The sequence below is a fragment of the Puma concolor genome, chromosome A1, assembly GCF_028749965.1.
Source record: "Puma concolor isolate L17-30 chromosome A1, mPumCon1.1.hap2, whole genome shotgun sequence".
Lineage (NCBI taxonomy): Eukaryota > Metazoa > Chordata > Mammalia > Carnivora > Felidae > Puma > Puma concolor.
In genome coordinates, this window is record NC_141667.1 from 126,718,910 (window position 1) to 126,741,426 (window position 22,517).

The window sequence follows — 22,517 nt, forward strand, 5'->3', positions numbered from 1 at the left end:
TTAAAGGGAGGAAAAAATCAAGAAGAAACAGTCTAATATGATGCCCAGCTCAAGTCATCTGTTGAATCTGGTTACTGTCCATCCTTTCATCCTTCCAGCCAGCCAGCCAGCCAGCCAGCCAGCCATATCTGTCTGTCTTTCTACTCACCCATGTACCTCTTCAAACACTACTCACATATGTTGATTGCAGAAAAGAAATTAGAGAATGTGGACAAGCAGAAAAAAAAAAATATATGTAATACATCATCTAGATAAGATTATAGTTCATATCCTTTCAGATTTTATATTTATAAATATATACATATACGCCATAAAATTTTAATATAGGGGCACCTGGGTGGCTCAGTCAGTTGAGCATCTGACTCTTGATTTTTGGCTCAGGTCATGATCCCGGGGTTGTGGGATCGAGCCCCATATCTGGCTCTGTGCTGAACATGGTAGCTTGGTAGCTTGAGATTCTCTCTCTCTCCCTCTGCCCCTCTCCCTTGTTTGTGCTCGCTCGCTCTCTCTCAAAAAATAAAAAAATAAAAAATACCTAAAAAAATAAAAAATTAAAAAACCCACCAAAATAAAATTTTAATATAAATGAGCCATTTTGTATATACATAGTTGATGTAATGTGTATACTTAAAAAAAATTACTGTTCATCTTCCTGGGATGTTCTTCCCCCTGCCTCTTTGCCTGTCTAACTCCTATTCATCTCTCATTACTGCTTAAGCAACACTTCCTCAGGTAGATTTTCCCATGATCCCCTTGGATTAGGTTAAATTCTTTTGTTATTTACTCTTGTGATACCATACGTTATGCTTGTCTTTAGTATCACTGCTTATTTCATTACTTCCTCAATATCTGATTGCTCTGGTCAGTCAGTTAAGAACTCTACCTTAATTCACTGCTATCTCCCCACTGCCTACCTGGATCTTCCATGTAGTAGGTGCTCAGTGAAAATTTGCTTAATCAAACCATTGGTCTATGGTCAGTATATTTTCACATCAGTGAAATCACATCTACGTCATAATTTCAATGGCTTCGTAAGATTCCATCATATATGTCCAAGTCAAAAATTGATTTCCATTTTGGTTAGAAATTCTAATTCTTTCTAATATTTTGCTATTATAAGTAATACTGTCATGGGTATCTTTGCTTCTTAATATTTATTTATGTTATAATTATTTCCTTAGAATAGACCCCTAGAATAGGGGTGTGCACATGTTGAAGATTTGAGACACATGCCACAAATTCACATTTCCTAGAACAGTTGGACCAGCTTTTGCTTCCATCGGCATTTTGTGAGATTTGTGTATTTTTTGAGATCCCTTGATTTGGCTTAAATCTTGGTAAGCAGGTTTAAAGAGTAACATTGTAAAATTTTGTTCTAATTATCAGATTCAGCTTCAGAATTCATAAACTTAATCATGAAAAGGCCCAGCTGACTGTTTTTTCTTTCAAAAATTTAGATAATTTATTTTATTTTGTTTTTAATTTTAAATCCAAGTTAGTTAATGCATAGTGTAATAATGATTTCAGAAATAGAATTTAGTGATTCATCACTTACATATATCACCCAGTGCTCATCCCGACTGGTGTCCTCCTTAATACTCATCACCCCTTTAGCCCTTCTCCCCACCCTCCCCCTCCATCAACTCTGTTTGTTCTCTGTATTTAAGAGTCTCTTATGGTTTGCCTCCCTGTTATCTTATTTTGCCTTCCTTTCCCATATGTTCATCTGTTTTGTTTCTTAAATTCTGCATATGAGTGAAATCATATGATATTTGTCTTTCTCTGACTTATTTTGCTTAGCATAATACATTCTAGTTCCATCCATGTTATTGTAAATGGCAAGCTTTCATTCTTTCTTATTACCAGTAATATTCCATCATATATATATGCCACATCTTCTTTATCCATTCATCAATCGATGAACATTTGGGCTCTTCCCATACTTTGGTTATTGTCGATAATGCTGCTATAAACATTGGGGCGCATGTGCCCCTATGAATCAGCAGACTATGTGTGCATGTGCCCCTATGTATCCTTTGAATAAATACCTAGTAGTGCAATTGCTGGGTCATAAGGTAGTTCTATGTTTAATTTTTTGAGGGACCTCCATACTGCTTTCCAGAGTGGCTGCACCAGTTTGCATTCCTACCAGCAGTGCAAAAGTGTTCCCCTTTCTCCACATCCTCACCAACATCTTTTGTTGTCTGAGTTGTTCATTTTATCAGCTGACTCTTGTTAAGTCCATTTCTATCAGCATGTTTAAGGCCAAAATGAAAAAGAAATACTCGTGACGTTCTTCTGACTTGAGTGGTGTGATTACGATCTTTTTATTCGGGCTTAAAGTGTTTTTACTTTTTTGTCCTCTGAGTTCATATTGCCCAAATGTCCCAGATATCAACCCTGCTCCTTGAGCATGTTCTGCACAGAATAACTTGGGATAAATGTGACAGTGAGGTCTGAGTGCCCAGAGGAGAGTGTTGAGAGGCAGCCAGCTTGCAAGAAGATCCAGGATGGGCTGTCACTCAAACTGCTCAGCACTCCTTTAGCACAGGGATTAGAGAGGCCAGCAGTGCTATGTTCTGCCCATCTTCGTCCTGTGAATAGGGAATACTTTAGATTGCCCTGCTTCCTCCCCGTCTAGCTCCTCCATCCCTAGGGAAGCACATTTTACCAAAATAGCCTAGTCAGTTTTTTTCTCTCTTTTTTTTTTGTCCTTTACTATGGGTTCTGTGTACTAGAGTATTTCCACTCCATATGGGTCCCTACGTGTCATCTGAGTACATTAAAAACAGCCCCATCTTATGGTGTTAAAGGAACTGGGTTTTAAAGAATATGTGGGCTCAGGGTATTAATGCCCCATCATCACTTGATAGAGGTGTGGGGTTGCTTGCTTTCCTGGGTTCTCTGTGGTTCTTGGGGATGTCTAGGTACAAGGTCTTAAGGTATGGCCTGAGGATTTAAAGAAATTTAAGATCTACTCTTTTAGTCCAGGTCACTCTCATCTTTCACCTAATTTCCTGCAGCAGCTTTGGTACTAGTCAACCTGCCTCCTATTTTGTTCCTTCAACCCCATCCTGTTCTCTATACTGTAGCTATAGTGACTTTCCAAAAAATCAATCTGATGCATCCCTCACCTGCTTAAAATCTGTCAGGGGCTTTTGAAGGGGCACATGCACCACAATGTTTATAGCAGCACTATCAACAATAGCCAAATTATGGAAAGAGCCCAAATGCCCATCAACTGACGAATGGATAACAAAGATATGGTATATATGCACAGTGGGATATTGCTCAGCCATCAAAAAGAATGAAATCTTGCCATTTACAATAACATGGATGGAACTAAAGTATATGATGCTAAATGAAATAAGTCAGAGAAAGGTAAATAACACATGATTTCACTCATATGTGGAATTTAAGAAACAAAACAGGTGAACATAGGGGAAGGGAAGGAAAAGTAAGATAAAAATAGAGAGGGAGGCAAACCATAAGAGACTCTTAAATACAGAGAACAAACTGAGGGTTCCTGGAAGGGTGTTGGGTTGGGGGATGGGCTAAATGGGTGATGAGCACTAAGGAGGACACTTGTGGGGATGAGCACTGAAACCATTATTACACTATATGTTAACTAACTTGGATTTAAGTAAAATTAAAAAAAGATGTGTCATGAAAGCCATGTTTAAATGCACATCATTTTCAGAAATGATCGTAGTTAAATTAAGATTTATTTATTACTAAAAACTAAAAGAAAGTAATTGGCTTAATCATTCCGCCATTTGAACAAGCATAGAGTATCCTTTGAATCAATATTTTGATCCTGGTCTGATCCCTCATTAACATAACCTGATAGCTGAAAGAAAAAAAAATCCGTCAGGGGCTTTCCATTGCTTTCAGGATGCAGTCTGAACTCCTTGGCATGGCCCACAAGGCCTTCCATTTGCCTAGATTCTGCTTCTGTCTCCAGCCTTGACTCCCCATTACTCTCTCTCTCTCTCTCTCTCTTCTCCCCCCCCCCCCCCCCCATTCCTCTCTTTGCTGTGCTTCTGCCACATTCAGCTTCTTGTGGGCCCAGAACAGGTCCTGTTCTTTCTTGCCTCCAGACCTTTACATACACTACTACTGTCTTTGCCTGGAATATTGATTCTTCCCTCATACTCCCTTCTCTCCTAACTAACCATGACTCCTTCTCCAGATCTCACTTTAGATCTGTGGTTCTTAACCATGATGAATCAATCTGATGAAAACAATGGATTCTCTTCTCCCCAGTGGCAAATACGGGTTCCTGTGTACTATTCATTTTGCATACAGGTCAGGGTGCAGGAATCCCTGCTTAACAACTCTTTAAGCTAAGCCCTCTTTTCTAGTATTTAACACATTTCATAATTGTTGGTTTACTTGTCTCTCCCCACTGGACTGAGCTCCATGAGGGCAGGGCCATAACTTATTCATGGTTGTGTCCTCTGGTCCAGCACAGTGCTTGGCACATAGGGACTGCTTGATATGTGTTTGTTGAATGAATGAATGAATGAATGAATGAACAAATATCTGCCCTTGAATGGATCATGTTCTTTTTGGAGGAATAGGACATGCATGGTAACAGATGACAGGCAGAAGTGGAAGAGGCTAGAAAGATGTGCGACTAACACATTTTCTGAAAATGAGTAAATCAGGAGACTATAGATGCTGGAGAGGATGTGGAGAAATGGGAACCCTCTTGCACTGTTGTTGGTGGGAATGCAAACTGGTGCAGCCACTCTGGAAAACAGTGTGGAGGTTCCTCAAAAAATTAAAAATACATCTACCCTATGACCCAGCAATAGCACTGCTAGGAATTTACCCAAGGGATACAGGAGTGCTGATGCATAGGAGCACTTGTACCCCAATGTTTACAGCAGCGCTTTCAACAATAACCAAATTATGGAAAGAGCCTAAATGTCCATCAACTGATGAATGGATAAAGAAATTGTGGTTTATATACACAGTGGAATACTACTTGGCAATGAGAAAGAATGAAATATGGGCTTTTATAGCAATATGGATGGAACTGGAGAGTGTTATGCTAAGTGAAATAAGCCATACAGAGAAAGACAGATACCATATGTTTTCACTCTTATGTGGATCCTGAGAAACCTAAGACCATGGGGGAGGGGAAGGAAAAAAGAGTTAGGGAGGGAAACAAACCATAAGAGCCTCTTAAAAACTGAGAACAAACTGTGGGTTGATGGGGGGTGGGAGGGAGGGGAAAATGGGTGATGGGCATTGAGGAGGACACCTGCTGGGATGAGTATTGGGTGTTGTATGGAAACCAATTTGACGATAAATTTCATATTAAAAAAAAAAGAAAATTCAAATCTGAGGTGGTTGGGCTGGGCCTCTTGGCAAAAGCAGAGGAGGAGGACTCTTGGGTTGACCTTGAAGATGGAAGGACATATAGAGCTCATGTTTTGTTTTATTTTGTCAGAGTAGTCGAGGTAAGGAAAGGAGCAAGAATGACCAAGCCTTTGTTGGTTTCTGCTCCTCAGGAATTACTGGAATCCATGGAATTATGAGATATCAAGGAAAGCCCCTTTTTTTCCTTTTCTTCTTTTTCCTCCAACAAGTATTTTTTAAGTGCTTGTTATATGCCAAGCACTTTGTTAGGTGTTGAGGATATCTTGGCAAATGAGCTTGACAAGATCTTCTCCTTCTTGGTTCTTGTTTGCTAGGTCTTACATACTAAGTTGTCCTTAGAATTTGGACCAAGGCCTTGTTTGGGAATACTTTTATGAAGGTCATTAGTTAGGGTTAGGTTTAAATTATCCAGGGATTTGTGAGAAATGACATGCGGTCTAGAGTTAGGCCAAGATTCAAATCCCAGCCCTGCCTCTCACAGCCATATGCAAATACCTTTTGAAATGCCAGTTCTATAGTTTATAAAATGGAAATAATATCTACCTCCTGGGGTTGTTACAAGGATTGAATGAAATAACGTGTATAAACCCTTGGCAGAGGTTCTGGCACACAGTAGCAGCTATTACTGCTACCACTTTCAGAGTCTGTTTAAGCTGAAGCCTTAGTTTGGTGCAGTAATTTCTGTTGGTTTATAAGAAATAATGTTGGATTTTACAAGTCTGTGTGATTTATACCGGTTTCTAATATCCTATAAAGGAACTTTCTTAAAATAGATTTTGGTTTTTGAGGCCATAGTTTTTCCTTCACGTGGTTTTCCTGTTTGCTTATTGAAGTTTAAGTATTTAATATAGAAAATTAGAAATTTTGGAGCCATGTAAAGAAGCAGGAAAAAAAATCTCCCAAAGTTCCACCATCTGTGTCTGAATGTTTGCTATACATTTGACTAAGAATGATCTTGCATCCCCCAGAAAAATAAAACTTTTGCCCATATATACTGGTAACTTCGTGTAATTTCAGGAGTTTCTACTTGTTTACCCGGAAGTTACAAAACTGATTGATCTTATTCTCAAGTACAACTTCCACAGAGAGAAAACAATCAAGCCAGGCTCTGATTTCACACTCACATAAGGGCTTCTGAATCCCTTGGTTCTTGCAGTCAGGTGTTTCTTTTTTTTTCAGTCTTTTTTCTAAGGCCCAAGTTCTTAAACTAATAATTGGCTGCCTGTAATTATCATTTGCATTATAATTATCAGCTGGACTCTTACTGATGACTTTCTTAATAGCTGTTTAGAAAGATAAGTTGAACTTTTGATTTTCTTGGGTGTGGATTTTTATTTTATGTGTCTTGGAGTAAACTCAAGAGAGATTGTGAGAGCCTGTCTAATGGGTGCAGTAGAAATCCCCTATCTTTTCCTCTTTCCCCTTTGCCAGTTTGTCCTGCCTCAAGGCTCTTTGTGCTGAGGCCTTTTCACTGACTTCTACCGGTAATCAGAGAGAAGACAGAACAGGGTGGAGGGTCTCTGGTCTACCTGGTCTGATGGTGGAAGGAATGGGCAGAATTTGGAATGATTTTCCTCCCTCTTCCAGACTCATTCAAATCTCTAACTGTGTTGCGCTGGGAACTATAGATTGGTGGAGGAATCATGTGCTGCCCATGCCGCTTGGAGGTGGGCGTCTGCAGCCCACACGCTGTACTGTACTTTATTTTCTTGGCTCCAGCACACAAATTCCACAGAGAGAAAACAACTACCCGGGCTCTGTTTTCATACTCACATAAGGGCTTCTGAATCCCTGTTTCTTGCAGTCAAGTTGCCCTTTATTTCAGTCTACAAAGACACATGTCTAGCCTGTCTTTTCCTACTGGAATCAGCAGCCCTTGTTGGATGAGTTTGGCTGTAGACAAACCCATGTGCTGTGTAAGAGGGCAGGCTGGGGAAAGGGGCCTCATTTCTGTGCACATGTGGTACCGCTGCTGCCCTAGTTCACAGGCTCTGTCCTTTTCTTTGTTGGATTATTATCAGGGCCTCCCAACTGTTTTCCCTGCCTCTGATCCAGCTTCCACCGTGCATCCAAAATTTCATTCAGAAATACCCATCTGTTGATGTCATTCCCCTGTTTAAAACCTTCCAGTGGTGCTACTCCTAGGATCAAGTCCAAACTCATTTGCGTGGCTTACAGGGCTCTGCAAGCCCCGGCTGCTGCCTCCCTCTCCAGCTTCTTCTCACTGGCACCCCATACCAGCCTCTCACTCTTCTCCAGATTTATCCTTTTGGCACTTTCCTGCCTTTACAACTTATGGCTCCTGCATCCGGCTCATCCTTCCTCACCTTTGCTGCCCGTGGAAATACCCAGCTTAAGTGTGACCTCCTACTAGGATGGCTTCCCAGGGCTTGTTTGCTCCATCTTTTGCATTCTTGGGATTTAGTAGAGGATCGTGAGTAGAGTGTGGACTCTGGAGTCACACTCACTGGTTTCAGTCCCAGCCTGGCCCCTTCCTAGATGTGTAACTGTGGGCAAAATGAATACCCACCCTCCTGTGCCTCAGTTTCTTCATCTGTGAACTGGGGATAGTATTAATGAAACTCCTAGGTTGTTGTGAAGATTGAAAGAGGTGCCACTTTAAAGTGCTTAGCCCATTGCTTAGCTGTAGTTAGCACTCGATAAATGTTACTTTGTATTGTTGTTATATTGGCATGTTATTTATATCTCCATTAAGCTCCTATCGCCTCATATATTTTTATATATCTGCCCTGCTAAACTGTGCGCTCCTTGAGGGCAGGTGCATATCTTGTTCACTTTTCTGGGCCCTGTATGTACAGGTTTATAGTAAATGTTGGTTGAATGAGTTACTACTGCACACAGATTTGCCTTCAAAATGGGAATGGGCAACAGACAGAGTGAGGAATGCATAGAGTTGGGTTTGCAGATGATCACAGACCCAAAGTTGATGTGCCCTTGAAGTCAGCTGTTTTATCCTCCTCCATGCCTGAATCCCTTCTGCCACCTCCCAGTGCTTTTATGCTGCCAACACAGGGCAGGAGGCTATGTGAAAGTTAAGCACCAAGTTCGTGTCCATTTTGGTTTTGTTTTGGACTGTAGGTGACATGTCTGAGAGTAAAGCCAAGAAGATAGAAATCAAGGACGTGGATGGGAGGACGCTGAATAAGCTGATTGACTACATCTATACGGCAGAAATCGAGGTGACTGAAGAGAACGTCCAGGTAAACTCAACCCCAGCTAATCGCTCACCACGCACTATTATTGCATCATTTCATTGAACCCTCGCGAGAACTCATTTGGTAGCTGGAGAGGAAGCTAAAGCTCCAAAGAGGTTAGGTGACTTGCCCTGCATCACATGGCCTTTAGTTGGGTGAAAGACCCTCACACCCATGCCTGTCTGATCATGGCACCCATACTCTTAACCGCTAAGCCGTCATGCCTCTAAATGAGCTTGGGCACTAGAGCAAAGTCTGTAACTCATGTTGGTTCAAACTCTGGGTGAAGGGTGACCCCACTTCTCCCCAGTCATCATCTCATCTCAGGGATTTTCAGTGTGGATTGTGAGGCTGTTAAAAATTTTTCCTGTTTCAACATTAGTCACCTGAGTTTCTTTGAGCACTCATGCTCAGAGATGGAGGTGCCAAGCACCAGGCCTGAGTCTCAGCAGGGGTGTGCGGCTGCGAAATGTGTGCCTTTTCCTCCTTTTGCTGCCCCGCCCTCATCCTCAGCCATCTAGAGCCTTGAAAAGAGGAGCCAGCAAAGACACTGCTTCACCCAAAGGTGTGCGTCTTAATGGTTGGGGACATGAGGCAGCACCGGCATGCTTCACTAGGAGAGATGGTTGAGGGGGTGTGGCCCATTCTGGAACCTACAAACCCCTGGGCCAAACACAGACACAGGACATACTATTTCTTGTCATTAAGGGCCTTACTATTTCAGTAAAGTGCTGGAAGGTACATGTGATATGAAGGATTTTCCTTTTTTCTTTTTCTTAAAGCACAGTTCCACCTTCTTTATTGTGAGGCAGATACCTCTCCAGTGACCAAAATACCTATTTCCCTTTTCCAGAACACCACCTCCTTTATCAGGATCACGGTATTTGGAAAGCTGAGTTGGTAATCATTTTTTCATTCAATTCAACCCAGATGTTTGAGTGCCTCTTATATGCTGGGCACTTCGTTGGGCTATGTGGTTGTAATGGTAACAGGGGTGATTCCGTTGCCTGCTGTCACACAGTTTGTGGTCTGGGGGTGAAGACAGATGCTCATCAAATCAGCACACAAGTAATGTCTGTGCACAGATTGTGATAAGTCCTTTGAGGTAGGGAACATGGTATATAATTAGAGAGTATCAAGGAGACGCAGTTTAGATGGGTGGGGGGATCTGGGAAGGGCTCTTTTGGGAGATAAAATTTAAGCTGAGGCTTGCTATGGTGAAGGGTACTTGTGAGGGTAAAGGGTAAAGGCAAGCTGAGGGTCTGAGGCACCCTGCGTTCGGGCCTCCGGAGCCTGCCTTTGTCTCTGGCCTCTGGATAGACTTTCAGGTTGTACAGTGATCTAGTCTAATCCCCTTCCCCTTTTAAACTGAGGTATATACCCCATAAAACACACAGCCTTTGCAATTCATTTCTAGTCTTTTTCATCCAGAATGAAATCAGCAAGGGAGTGCTCACATCTTAGGTCTAGCAACAGAAACTAAACAGCTGGATGACTTTTGGGCAGTAACAGTAAGTGCAGAATAATTTGATATAAAGTGAGTACAGTGCATGTGTTGAAAAAACATATGAAAAGGTTGATATCAAACCACCATCACATTTATATTCACTTGGATACTTTGAAAAGTGATGTAAATATTGATATTTACAGAATGAAAGGAATTATATCTTTTGCAACTCTAATGACCAATGCTAGATGTCAACTGAAAAATGTACAGTGGGTTAATAATTTTTTGAAAAACCTTGCATTAGGGTATATCAGTAACTATTAATCATATAGTGTAGTATACAAAGTAATGACCCTCTCCCAAGATGTCCATGTCCTGATTCCTGGAGCCTATGAATATGTTAGGTTCTAACTGTCAAAGAGCAGTTCACTGTACAGATGGAATTAATGTTGTAGATCAGTGGACAAGCAATAGGGAGATGACCATGCATTATCCCTGTGGGTCCAGTAGAGTCAGAGGGGCTCTTTGAAGTGGAAGATGGAGGTAGAATAAAGAGAATCAGAGAGATATGACCCGACACAAACTCAACTTGATGTTTCCATCTTTAAAGATGGGGGCCATGAACCAAGGAATGCGAGTAGCCTCTAGAAGCAGGAAAGGCAAAGAAACATATTTTCCCTTAGAGCCTTCAGAAGGAATGCAGCCCTGTTGACACCTTTATTTTAATCCAGAGAGATGCATTTGGGATTTCTGACTTCCAGAAGTGTAAGAAAATAAATTTGTGTTGTCTTAAGCTACTAAGACAAAACCAAACACTTCCCCACCATCCCCTCCCCCCCCAAAAAACTGCACCCAACAACAACAAAAAAAACAAACCAACAAATACAACACTGTAGGTGAGGTTGTAGATTGTATGAATGGAACCAGCTTTTTCTAACCTTTTTACCATGTATTTGTTGAATAACTTTCTTTATCCCCCCTCAAGTCCAAAGTATTTACAAACTTGGATAAGTAGAAGATGTTCCACTCTGGATCCTTATCTCCTGGCCGGGTATTTGTCTTTGTTGCTTTGGTCTAACCCAGTGGTAGTGTGTAAACACCATTATATGAAGGCAGGTAGCAGCAGATAAACTCATCAGAGTCCTCTATAGAAAGTGGCTTCACCACTGTTTGTTGTAAAACTGCGTTCTAGGGGTAGGGCAGGGGCCAGATTGAAGATGTGCAGGTTCAGAGGAAGAAGTAGAGATGAGGCAGGAGTCGAGTCTGAAGGGAGGCCTGGGTCTGAGCCGTAGCTTCACCCCTGATCAAGAGTGAGTGCACTTGTTCTAGCTCTGTCCCTGGCATGGTGTCTGTTTTCCCATCTGTAAAGTGAGGGCATGGGATTCAGTGAGCTTGGGCCAGAGAAGACACTTACTCTGTCAACCCATGATTTGTGTTCCCTCCCTTCTACTAGAGCCTCTCTGACGCCCTCACTGACACCCTGCCTTAAGGATCCATTTTCATATAGTAGCCGTTTTATTGAGTGGTCAGACTGTCAGCCTTCAAATCCTGACTCCACCATTTTCTAGATGTGAGATACGAGGCAGCTTACTTAATCTTTCTGTACCTCAGTGTCTTCATCTGTAATATGGGCGTAATAGCAGTACTTAATTTCATAGAGTTAGTGTGAGGATTAAATGAATTAATATAGATAAAACCTTAGAACATTGCTACCCTGTGCCAGGCAGATAGTATGGGCTCTGTGAGCGCTGTGAGCACAGAGACCCTGTCACTGAAGAGCACATGGTCTGAGAATAGAGATGCATGGCTAGGCAAATAGGTACTCAGCAGTGTGGAGGATGGGGATGGTCATGGGGGCAGCATCACTGAGGAGGTGTTGTGTGGGCCCCATCTTGAAGGAGTACTGGCTGGTCAGGCGCCTTCCTCCTCTGCCTGCATGCCTGTGTCCCCATTGGTACATGAGCTCCTAAAGGGGCCTGCTGTGTTCATTTGTGTGTGTGTGGTGAGGAGTGGGGCACGTGCAGGGGCTCCAGTGGAAGGCACAGTGTGGAACCTTTAGGGAACTGCGTGTTGCTTGGAATCCATGGGATATACTAACTGTTTACATTTTTCCTCCTCACTTTACAATGTGATTTGATTGGGGTGACCTCCAGGAAAACAAAACAAAAAAGGTTGAGAAGAGAAAGTTTAGGTCAAAACATGGCTGCTTCTTCATGCTGTGACGTATCTGCTGAGGCAGTTACTCACAAGCTGTAAAGACAACCTTTGTTGAGGATTTGGTGCACTGAGGAGGTGAGCCTGGAGGCCCTGGGACTCCCCTGAAAGCCTGGGAAACAAGGATCAGAGTCTGGAGCTTGGTTAAATGGCTCCCAGCGCTCCACTCTTAACCCCTTCCCAGGCACACAGGCACTGGACAGACTGAATTGCCTTTCCCTGGTGGAGGTAACAGCCATCATAGCTGGCACTTACTAATACTCATTGAAAGCCAAGCATGTGGCAGTCACTTCACATGCGTTATTTCACTTAATTACATCACCACCAAATGCGAGTATTCTAGTATGATCCCTCTTTCACAGTGGAAGAAGCTAATGATCCGAGTGGTTGAATAAGCGGTAGCGTTAAGATTTGAACCCAGCTCTCTCCGTCTCACTTTGCTCTGTTGACATGGGGAATTTGAGTTGCTTGTTAAATGAATGATCAGAATCTTGACTTCCGCTCCTAATTTTAATAGTAATAAAAAGCAGTTTAACTGAGCACTCCCTATGCACCAGGCTCTCTGTTGACTGCTTTAAGTGTATTACTGCATTGGATTCTCACAACAAGCCTCGAAGGCAGTGCCAGTATCATCTTTACTTTACTGTTGAGGAGGCAGAGCACAGATAGGTTCAGTAATTTGCCTTAGTCATATGGCTGGTAAGTTGAGAAGTCAAAATTCTAAGTGACACTTTTAATCACAGCGCCAATTTGCTAGTGCTTCTGCTCATCTACATACCGCTTTCCCTCTCCTTCCCATCCTCCCTCCCTCCTTCTCTCTCTCATTCTCTCTCTCTTTCCCTCCCCCACTTTCTTTTTTTTCAACACATTTTTATTTAACAGTGTTTCTAAGTTTATTTTTGAGAGAGAGTATGAGTGGGTAAGGGGCTGAAAGAGGGCAGGGACAGAGGATCCAAAGCCAGCTCTGTCTCACAGCAGAGAGCCTGATGTGGATGGAGCTTGAACTCATGAACTATGAGACCGTGACCTGAGCCGAAGTTGGACGCTTAACCAACTGAGCCACCCAGGCACTCCTATCCACGTTTCTATGCCAGTCCTCTTGTTTGGTGTTGGCAGGGACAGACCCACTATGTGACTGGGGCCTAGGCCTGTCACCTGGCCCCTCTGGTTACTGCTCCCCCTCCCTCTGTGCATGGCCCTGCCGCCCTGAAATTCCAGGAGTAGGTGCTTTCTGAGGCAGGGCATTTCCTTTTGTTTTTGTTAGAGGAAACAAACTCAGTGACGGGATATCCTCTGCTGTGTTTTCATGTTATCCAAGGGAGAGAAAAAACAAAACGGGGCCTGCTCGTGAAAAATGGAGGGGAGGCCATTTGCAAGCTAGGAGGAAACCTGTAAACTCTACTGAGGGTCATCCAAGGGCCCATTTTCCCAGAACCTTTAACACTGGGGTGACAAGAAGCAAACCAAAAGCTTTTTGACCTGGGGTCATCTTACATCCCTGTGGTGGTTCCAGCCAGCAGCTCCTACATGCTCAGCCTCCTCCTTCCAGGAGCCAAGCAGTGCTGCCCTTGTGATTCCACCAAGCCAAGAATCTGAGCTTGGTCTCTTGTTCACAACCTGTTACTGCTGCCCCTCAAGGGAGTCAGGGAGTTGCGTTGCACACAAGATAAGAGAAGAGGAAATCCTCAGAAAGCCCTTGTTGATGTGGGAGAGGGAAATGAGGATAGCCACCTTAGGGATGTTTTGCTCTCTTTTCTTTCACAGCCTTTGGGGATTTTTGTCTGTTCCCATCATGTGCAGCCCCCAGAATCCCCATGGATGGTGCCCCAGTTTATCCTTGAGACTTAGAGTTTGAGCAGTGATTTATCTTCTGGTCTCCAAACCTTGCCCTCAGTGTTCTGACTTCCTTTACTTTTCTTCACGCCTTCCTGTATGAAGCAAGTAGTGGAAGAAAAGGCCTTTTGACTCATAGCTAATCACAGTGTAAGATCAAAGAGAGGGAAGGAGCAATTAGAGAAACCACAAGTCCCCGTTCACTTTGGGAAGTCATCTTGGGAATGCTTTTGGGCAGGAGTGGATCCAAACAGGATGGAGGGGTGGTGTATAGAGAGGTGGAAAGCCTTAGAATTTTTGCCTGCTAAGTGTGTTTTGTGAACAGTAAGGAAAAGCTATGTAGGGAGCTAGCTGTATCCAGGGAGGTTTTAAAAACTGAAAGTATAACCTAAGGAATATGTTCAGGGAGTATTTATTATTTTAATTTCTTTGGCTGGTTGTCACGAGCTTGAAAATTTAAGCACCACACTGTGCCACTGCCTTTGTGGTAAAAAAGAGGGCAAGGGGGAAGGAGGTGTGTGTCTCTCACATGCTGTCATCTTGGTTTGACTGGCAGTGCAATTTGGGGGTGGACCAGACTCTCAGAAATCCTCCTCTGTGGGGCTTAAAAGGCTGCTGTCCCTTTCTTGCCTCTTCTTAGCCTGACCCTTTTGGGGCCTGCCCCACCACTGAGTACAGTGTGTTCTGGACAATGTTTGATTATTCCTCTCCAGCAGGGGTTCTTAGGATAACTGGTTAGAAGTTCCTGGTTCCTAGTATGATCAGCTGTCCCAGCATGCTCAGGACTGAGGGGTCTCCTGGGACATAGGACTTTCAGTGCTAAAATGGGCAAAGTCTCAGCAAACCAGAATGACCTGTTGACCTATGGCCCTAACTGTAGATTGTAGCTAGTGCTGGGTCAAGGGGGTATCACAGAGGTCGTTTGGGGATTTGAAACACAGCTTGCCTTTCCTGCTATGTATTCAGCAAGAATGGTTAATGGTTCTCTACTTAACTAGCAGGCAAAGACTAATCTGGTCCTAGAATCTGTTTGGCTGGAATGAGCAAGCTCACAGGTTAATTGAGGTTCCCAGTTTATGGGTGCTTAGTGGGTCTACCCACTACGTGGCTGCTTAGTGGGGATGGAGCTCAGATGGTCACATTTGGAGCTACATTATAGTCTAAAACTCCCAAGAGTGGGTGAATTTACCTTTTTCCTTCTCTGGAATGAATCAGTGGTTCAAAAATTACTAAGGACATGATGTTAATTTACCGTTGGGGACATAGCATAGGGGAAGAAAGAAGGGAGAGGAGCATGCTTTCTAGAACTTTCTGGAACTCAGCTGTGTGAAGGAAGAAGTTAAGCTCATAAAGAGGAAGAGCTTGCCTTGTGGAAAGTAGGCTCTTAGCTCACTAGTAGGAGCATTGGTGGTGGAGGATGACATTGGTGGTTTCTGCCTATAGCAGGGATGAGGAAAGGCTGCCTCAGTTTTAGCACTGAAAGTCCTGTGTCCTGGGAAATGCTTCATCCCTAAGCAAACTTAGCTGTTTACCCTCGTAGTGGGACAAGGCCCAAGAATGGGCAGGGGGACAGGCTTTTTGGCCTTATTGCATGGAGCATTCAGACATGTTTGGGGAGAAGGTCAGGGTCTAGAATTTAAATCTTGTAAAAAAAAAAAAAAAAAAAAGACTTTTGTAGTGCCCTAAATCAGAAAAACAAAACAAATACATCTGTAGCCTAAGTCTTCCTGGGCAAGCTCTTGTGGATGAGAACATCTGGAGCCTGGCCCAGACATTCTCCCTGAGAGTCAAGGGAGCAGCTAAGAGCAAAGGCTTGGGACGCATGGGTGTTGTTTGGGGGTGAAATGGATGCTGGGGGCCCCGAGCTAAGCAGCCTCAATGAAACTATAATGCTCTGTGATTGTTTTTTTCAAGTTTCTTTTTTGGAAAGTCATTCTCAGACTGTGTACCTTTTCCCCGAGAGTGGGGGTGGAGGGCAGCAGAGCTGGGGTCTAATAGGACTCTGCCATCTCTTCTGGGTATTTGATCCAGAGGGCAGGCTTTGGCAGCTGTGGGCAAGTCCTAGGGAAACTAGACTGGGATTGGCACCCTTCTGGCCTGCTGAAGCCAGTCTTCTCTGGCTTTTAGGAAAAACACATGCACACACACCTGAGCAGGAACTATTTCTGTCTTCCAGGATACAGCATAAATACTCATGTGTTCTGTGACCTTTTAAAAGGAAATGCCTCTCTCCTTTCTCTGAGAATCTACCTAAAGATGTTCTTTACCATTTTTCTTTTGGATGGCAGAATACGGTGTGATTGCCTGAATCTCAAGGGGTTTGAGGGTCACTCTTTTGTTCCAGTAGATTGTAAGCTCCTTAAGAACAGGGATCTGGTTTACTGTGCTTACCACTAAACCCCAGAACCTAGACCAGTACCTGGCATACAGATGCTTAAGTAGCGAACGCACTAGTTAACAATTTAGTCTGTGCCTTTCTGAGTGAAAATGATATGTTTAAAGCTGTAGAGAAGTGCTTTCTGAAACTTGGCTGTATGTTAAAATGCTTGGGGAGCTTTAGAAACATCTCACTGGCCAGGTCACATCTCATACCTATTAAGTTAAAATCTTTGGGGGTGAGACATAGGCATCAGTATTTAAAAAATTCTCCAGGTGATTCAGTATGTAGCCAAGTAGGAGAACCAATCTATCTTGGTCTGCTTGGGCTGCCATAACAGAATACCACACAATGGGTGGCTTAAACAACAGAAATTTGCTTTCTCCTAGTTTTGGAAATTACAAGTCCAGGGTCAGATTTCCAGCTGATTTGGTTGCTGATGAGACTCTTCCTGGCTTTTCATAAGGTCGCTTTCTTCCTGTGTCCTCACACTATAGAGAGAGTGAGAGCTGTGGTGTCTCTCTGTCTTCTTGTAAGGGCCCCATCTTTATGGTTTCATTTAACCTTTATCACTTCTTCATGGGCCCCGGTCTCCAAATACAGCTTGTTGGGGTTAGGCTTTCACATTACAAATCTGGGGGAGGAGGGCACAAACATTCAGTCCCTACGGTGGTTCTAGCAGCTGCACGCATCACCGGGATGTTCATTAGAAATGCAGGCTCTCAGGCCCCACCCTAGACCTATTGAATTGGAGCTTTAATAAGATCCCCAGAGATTTCATATATTCGTGATTGGGAGGCACTGGTGTGGAATGTAGGGATACAGAGCATCTGCTGATGCTGAGGATCTACCAAGCAGAGAGTAGTGGGAAATGGGGCTGGGGCTGCCCTGAAGGAAGTTTGGACTTAGTTGGACAGGCAGGGGAGAGCCATGCAAGACCTCGCAAGCATGGGAGTGGTATGATTGGGATGGTGTTTTAGTGAGATGATGCCCTGCCAGAAGTGTCTAGTGTCTCAGAATGTCACCTTCTCCTCCAGGTGCTGCTCCCAGCAGCCAGCTTGCTGCAGCTCATGGATGTTCGGCAGAACTGCTGTGACTTCCTGCAGTCTCAGTTGCATCCCACCAATTGCTTGGGTATCCGCGCATTTGCCGATGTGCACACCTGCACTGACCTTTTGCAGCAGGCCAACGCATATGCAGGTAACGGGGAGCTGGGGTGCCGCACCTGTCCCGAGCTTGTGGGTTTAATAACCTGCTCCTCAGAGACGGTGAGAAGAGCACTGTGCTGGGAAGCGGTTGTGATGTAGTCGGGAAGACAAGACAGGTGGAGGGATACTTAACAGTGAGAGTTCCACCAATCACCAAGTGGAATAGGATTAATTGCCAGACAGTCATTTTCACAAGAGAATAGGAAGGAGATCTGAGACTTTGTGGAAGGAGGAATCATTTGAATTAGGTCTTGAAATCAGTCTTTTTTGTTGTTGTTTAAGAAAATTTCCTTTTTTTTTTTTAAAGTTTTATTCATTTTGAGAGAGAGAGCATGAGCAGGGGAGGGCAGAGAGAGAGAGGGAGGGAAGGAGAATCTCAAGCAAGTTTTGCACTGTCAGCACGGAGCCCGATGTGGGGCTCAGACTCACAAACCTTGACATCATGACCTGAGCCAAAGTCAAGAGTCAGATGCTTAACCAGCTGAGCTACCCAGGCGCCCTGAAAATTTCTGTCTTGATCAAAGTGTTCTATGAATATGGTTCTAGAAGTCAAATACTACTGCAGAGCCTGTAATGGTAAGCCAGAGTCCCCTGCTCTGCTTTCCCACACCAGCTCCATTCTCTATGTCCACTCAACCTTCAATTCTGACAGAATTAAAGGGCAGGTTCTGATTCTGCTAAAAGGTGCAACATCTACTCATTACTTCCATTTATCTAAATAAAATGTGCCACTATTTTGGATTTATTAGTTTGAGATATTATCTGTTGACTTTTCACAGAAGTACAGGACTGAGCTTTCATGGACTTTCCCTCATGTATACACGCTCTTTCTTGCTCTATTCTCCCAGTACCATTTCTACAACCAAGTTGAGTTACCAATTATAATTAGGTTTTTATAATCAGAAAGGCAGTTAATAATTGCTTTTCTCAGGACTGAATTATTTTTTTATTAAAAAAAATTTTTTAATGTTTATTTTTGAAAGAAAGAGAGAAAGAGAGAGTGAGCAGGGGAAGGGCAGAGAGAGAGGGAGATACAGAATCCAAAGCAGGTTCCAGGCTGTGAGCTGTCATAGGGCCCGACGTGGGACTCAAACCCACAAACCGTGAGATCATGACCTGAGCCTAAGGTAGGCACTCAACTGACTGAGCCACCCAGGCGCCCCAGGCCTGAATTTTATTCACCTTGTAATCTCACAGATGTTAGAAAATATCTAAGAAGTGCTAGTTAATATGGAATTAAGTGTAGTAAAGTCGGTACTAGGCATAGACTGTGACATTATGTTGCATTACTTTGTTGGGGAGTATATTTGTTCACCGATGCTTGAATGCCTATGTTGGACATATTTTAGGTGCTGGAGAAGTAGTAGAAAACTAAACAAGTCTCTGCTCTCATGAAAAAAAATTCCTACCACCAGTCCTTGTAAGACAGATTTTTGTAAGAATTGAACATCAGGGGCACCTGGGTGGCTCAGTCGGTTGAGCGTCCAACTTCGTCTCGGGTCATGATCTCGGGGTTCGTGAGTTTGAGCCCCACATCGGGCTTTGAATTGACAGCTCAGAGCTTGGAACCTGCTTCAGATTCTGTGTCTCCTTCTCTCTCTGCCCCTCCCCCTCTCGTGCTCTATCTCTCTCAAAAATAAGTAAACATTTAAATGAATGAATGAATGAATGAATGAATGAATGAATGAATGGAACATCAGATAATGGGCTGATTCCACAGCAGATAATGGGCTGATTCCATTCCGTTTCTCTGCCAGAGCTTGTCATGCTCTTATTTTAGTGGGGTTTTGGGAGGGAACAGAGATCGACATGAATGTTCAGTACACCATGTTTAGCTGGAAAGAAATCTTCACTGATATTTATTTTGACTCGAGGACAGAGAAGGATCATGGGTGGCCCAGGCAATGGGTCTAGTCATTTTAATCAATAGATTCACTCATGGCTCCCTCTTTCCCTTGCACTAAAGTGTCTCATTCTTCCCCCTGCCCAAACAAATACCATCTGTCTTTGTGTCTCCTATTCATCCCGTGTCTGGAAATGAGCCAAGGGCCTGTTGCCTGTCCACCTGCCAGCTCCCTGTGCTGTGTTAGTCATTCAGTCCACAAGGCAGTACGCATGTGCTCTATTTCTTGGAATCCTTGTGTTCTTTTATCAACCTCTCAGACTCCAGGAGCCTACATCGATTCTCATTTCTCTCTGAAGTCTGTTTCAGACACAGTTGGTAAGATGATGATTCTTATGAAGGACATTGCCCAGTGGTCCCACTTCTGAATTCTGCTGACTCTTCCTGACTCTAAACCTTGAGTCTCCTATTTCTTTGCTCCCACTCCTGTGCCCTCTTTTTCCTTTCTATCTTTCACTTTCTTTCTTCTTTTTTCTCAAGGAGCCCTTTCTCTGCCTAGAGAGGGCTCCCAGCCCGGCCTTCGAAGAGGGTTGTGCTCAGGCTTTGCTTCACCAGGAGCCAAGAGCTTGGCCAAGGCCCAGGTCAACTTGTGAACATCTGCTGGTATAGGGGCAAAGGGAGAGTGCTTACATGCCAGCAATTCTCTTTTTCTTCCTTGTCTCCCCTCCCTAGCCTTCTCCTTCTGCACAACATTTGCAAGTATGTGTAGTTTTGTGTTTTGTAGTCAGCTGACAACAATTTTCTGAAGTTTGGGTTGTGTATTTAACCCCCAACTTTGACAAGTTCCTTGGTTCTTTCCCCCACATTCACAAATTGTGTCTTCCCCCAGTGGTCCTTTCACTGTCTGATGGTGACAGACACTTGTGGGAGGATGGGGAGTATGCTGTTGGAACACAGTGTTGTCTTGATACTCCTTCGTCCTGATGCTGTCATGGTGATTGGCTTCTGTCAGCGTTGTGGGTGTTTGTGCACACAGATGTGTATATAGATGTCCTGTTGAATTACTTTTAGTTGGCATTTATTGAGCTGCCACTTTGGGTCACACCCTATGCTAAGTATTTTATGCACATCATCTCATTTAATGCATGAAATAGCTAAGGAAACTAAGGCACAGAGAAGTGAAGAAATTAGTTGGTGTCACACAGCTGGTAGAGACAGAGGCAGGGTTCAAACCCCATAGCATTGACTCAAGAGCCAGTGTTTATAACTACTACATTCTTTGGCTCCAGGCTCCATTTGGACATAGGTGGGCCTGTGGATTGGTAACTGATGAGTGTTGGTACCTAGAGTTGATGTTTTTCATTGGAAATGTGAGCCTGGAAGACTGTGCCATGTAGTCACCATGTAGACAGACCATGTAGACAGATGACCAGCTTCTCTGCTAGACTCAGGGTGTTTAGTCATCTTTGGGTGGAGAAGTGAGATGTGGACATCTTCTCTTCGCTGTTAGGCTGCCCCCTCATTGCTCATGTGAGTCTTCCTACTTTTCCTGTCACTGTTAGTGTCACTTGAGGCTGAGAGTTTCCTCCCTGTGGAGCCTTGTGTGGAGCCTGTGACCATCTCTTGCTCGTAGTTTTTCTGTAGGCCTCAGCCATGCACAGCAGGGAAGCCATGGTAATGCAGAGGTTGATAAGACCTCAACGGAAAGATTTTAGAAGAAATATGAAGGTAAGACTGTGAAGTGTTTTGAGAAGCGTGTGTGAAATGATGATCCACACTTAATCCCTCATACCTACCCACTGATGTGAGTGTGCTTTGTTTCTTTGTTCTTGTACCCCCTGATTTTAGATGGAACCTGGCATTCTCTGCCATCAATGCCTCTTGAGACAAAGCTGATGTCTTGTCCCCATCCCACTGTAAGTGGGCACCAAGCAGGGTCACATACAAGGGGCAGGCAGTATCAGCCCTTGTGGTCACAGGCTTGCCTACCCCATGCCTTTCATTAGGAGGTGTTTTAAACCAAGAAACTACAAGGAGACCATCCAGTTCAAAACTAGGGATCAGACCAGCCATCCCTTGGAGCTGAGTGACCCTAGGCCTTTTTTCCCTTTCCGTGATGGGGGTAGTACATCCTGCTCTTTTCCAGGATGGCTTTGGGCATGGGAGGACAGGGAGGAGAGCCTCCTGCAGAAGTAGGCACCGCCACAGGGGCTGTACTTCAGAGCCTCCCCACCCATCTCGTGATCTATAGTAACAGGGCCTCTCATCTGGGTCCTGGTGGAGAGATGAGTCTCCTCAGATCAGCACCATGGCTGCTACTTGGGAGAGAGGACCACTTCCAGAGCTTCTGATTTTGGTTTCTCTTTATCCAGATACACAGGCAGGTATGTCCTGCTTCCCATGCCCTCCCTAGTCTCTGGCTAGCTGGCCTCTGCCTGCACTTGTTCATGACCCCCAGTTTTACCTCTGAATTCTATTCTTTTCTTTTCTCCAACACAAACTTTCTTTTGCTGTTGTTATTGCTCTTGTTACTGCTGTCTTAGTAGAAAACCACCCCTGATCATTAAAGGAAAATCAGATAGGCAGAAAGAGCAGGCAAAGCACTACAATTCTACCCAGAGAGGACCACAGTCAGCACCTTGACATAGAGCTTTCTCCATCTTTTTCATTGCATATGTATGTTTTCCAGTTTAAAAAACCCCTTTGTAGTACATTCCAAACACCCTTTCATGTTAGCAGGAACATTGCTATACCATTATTATTGAAATGAATTTATTCAATAAAATTCAACTTATATTCATAAAAAAATTCAATCAGTACACAAAGTTACAAAACACAAAGTCCATTTATCTCATGCCCTGTCTGTGAAGGGCACTGATCCTTGACTCTGAAGGGAATGATCTTGGGTAATCGTATGGAAAATAAATAAATAAATATATATATATATATATATATATATATATATATATATATACACACACACACACAC

General features: G+C 43.6%; 1 protein-coding gene across 17 annotated transcripts in view; it reads left to right on the top strand.

Moving 5' to 3' along the window:
- Positions 1 to 22,517, top strand: part of KLHL3 (kelch like family member 3) — a 279,397-nt gene that overhangs the window by 197,116 nt on the left and 59,764 nt on the right. For all 17 annotated transcript variants that reach the window (XM_086703327.1, XM_086703314.1, XM_086703304.1 and 14 more), the window contains 2 exons: positions 8,491 to 8,612; positions 17,515 to 17,677. In XM_086703327.1, coding sequence (XP_086559453.1) covers positions 8,491 to 8,612; positions 17,515 to 17,677 — 285 coding nt within the window. The remainder of the gene's footprint in view (positions 1 to 8,490; positions 8,613 to 17,514; positions 17,678 to 22,517) is intronic.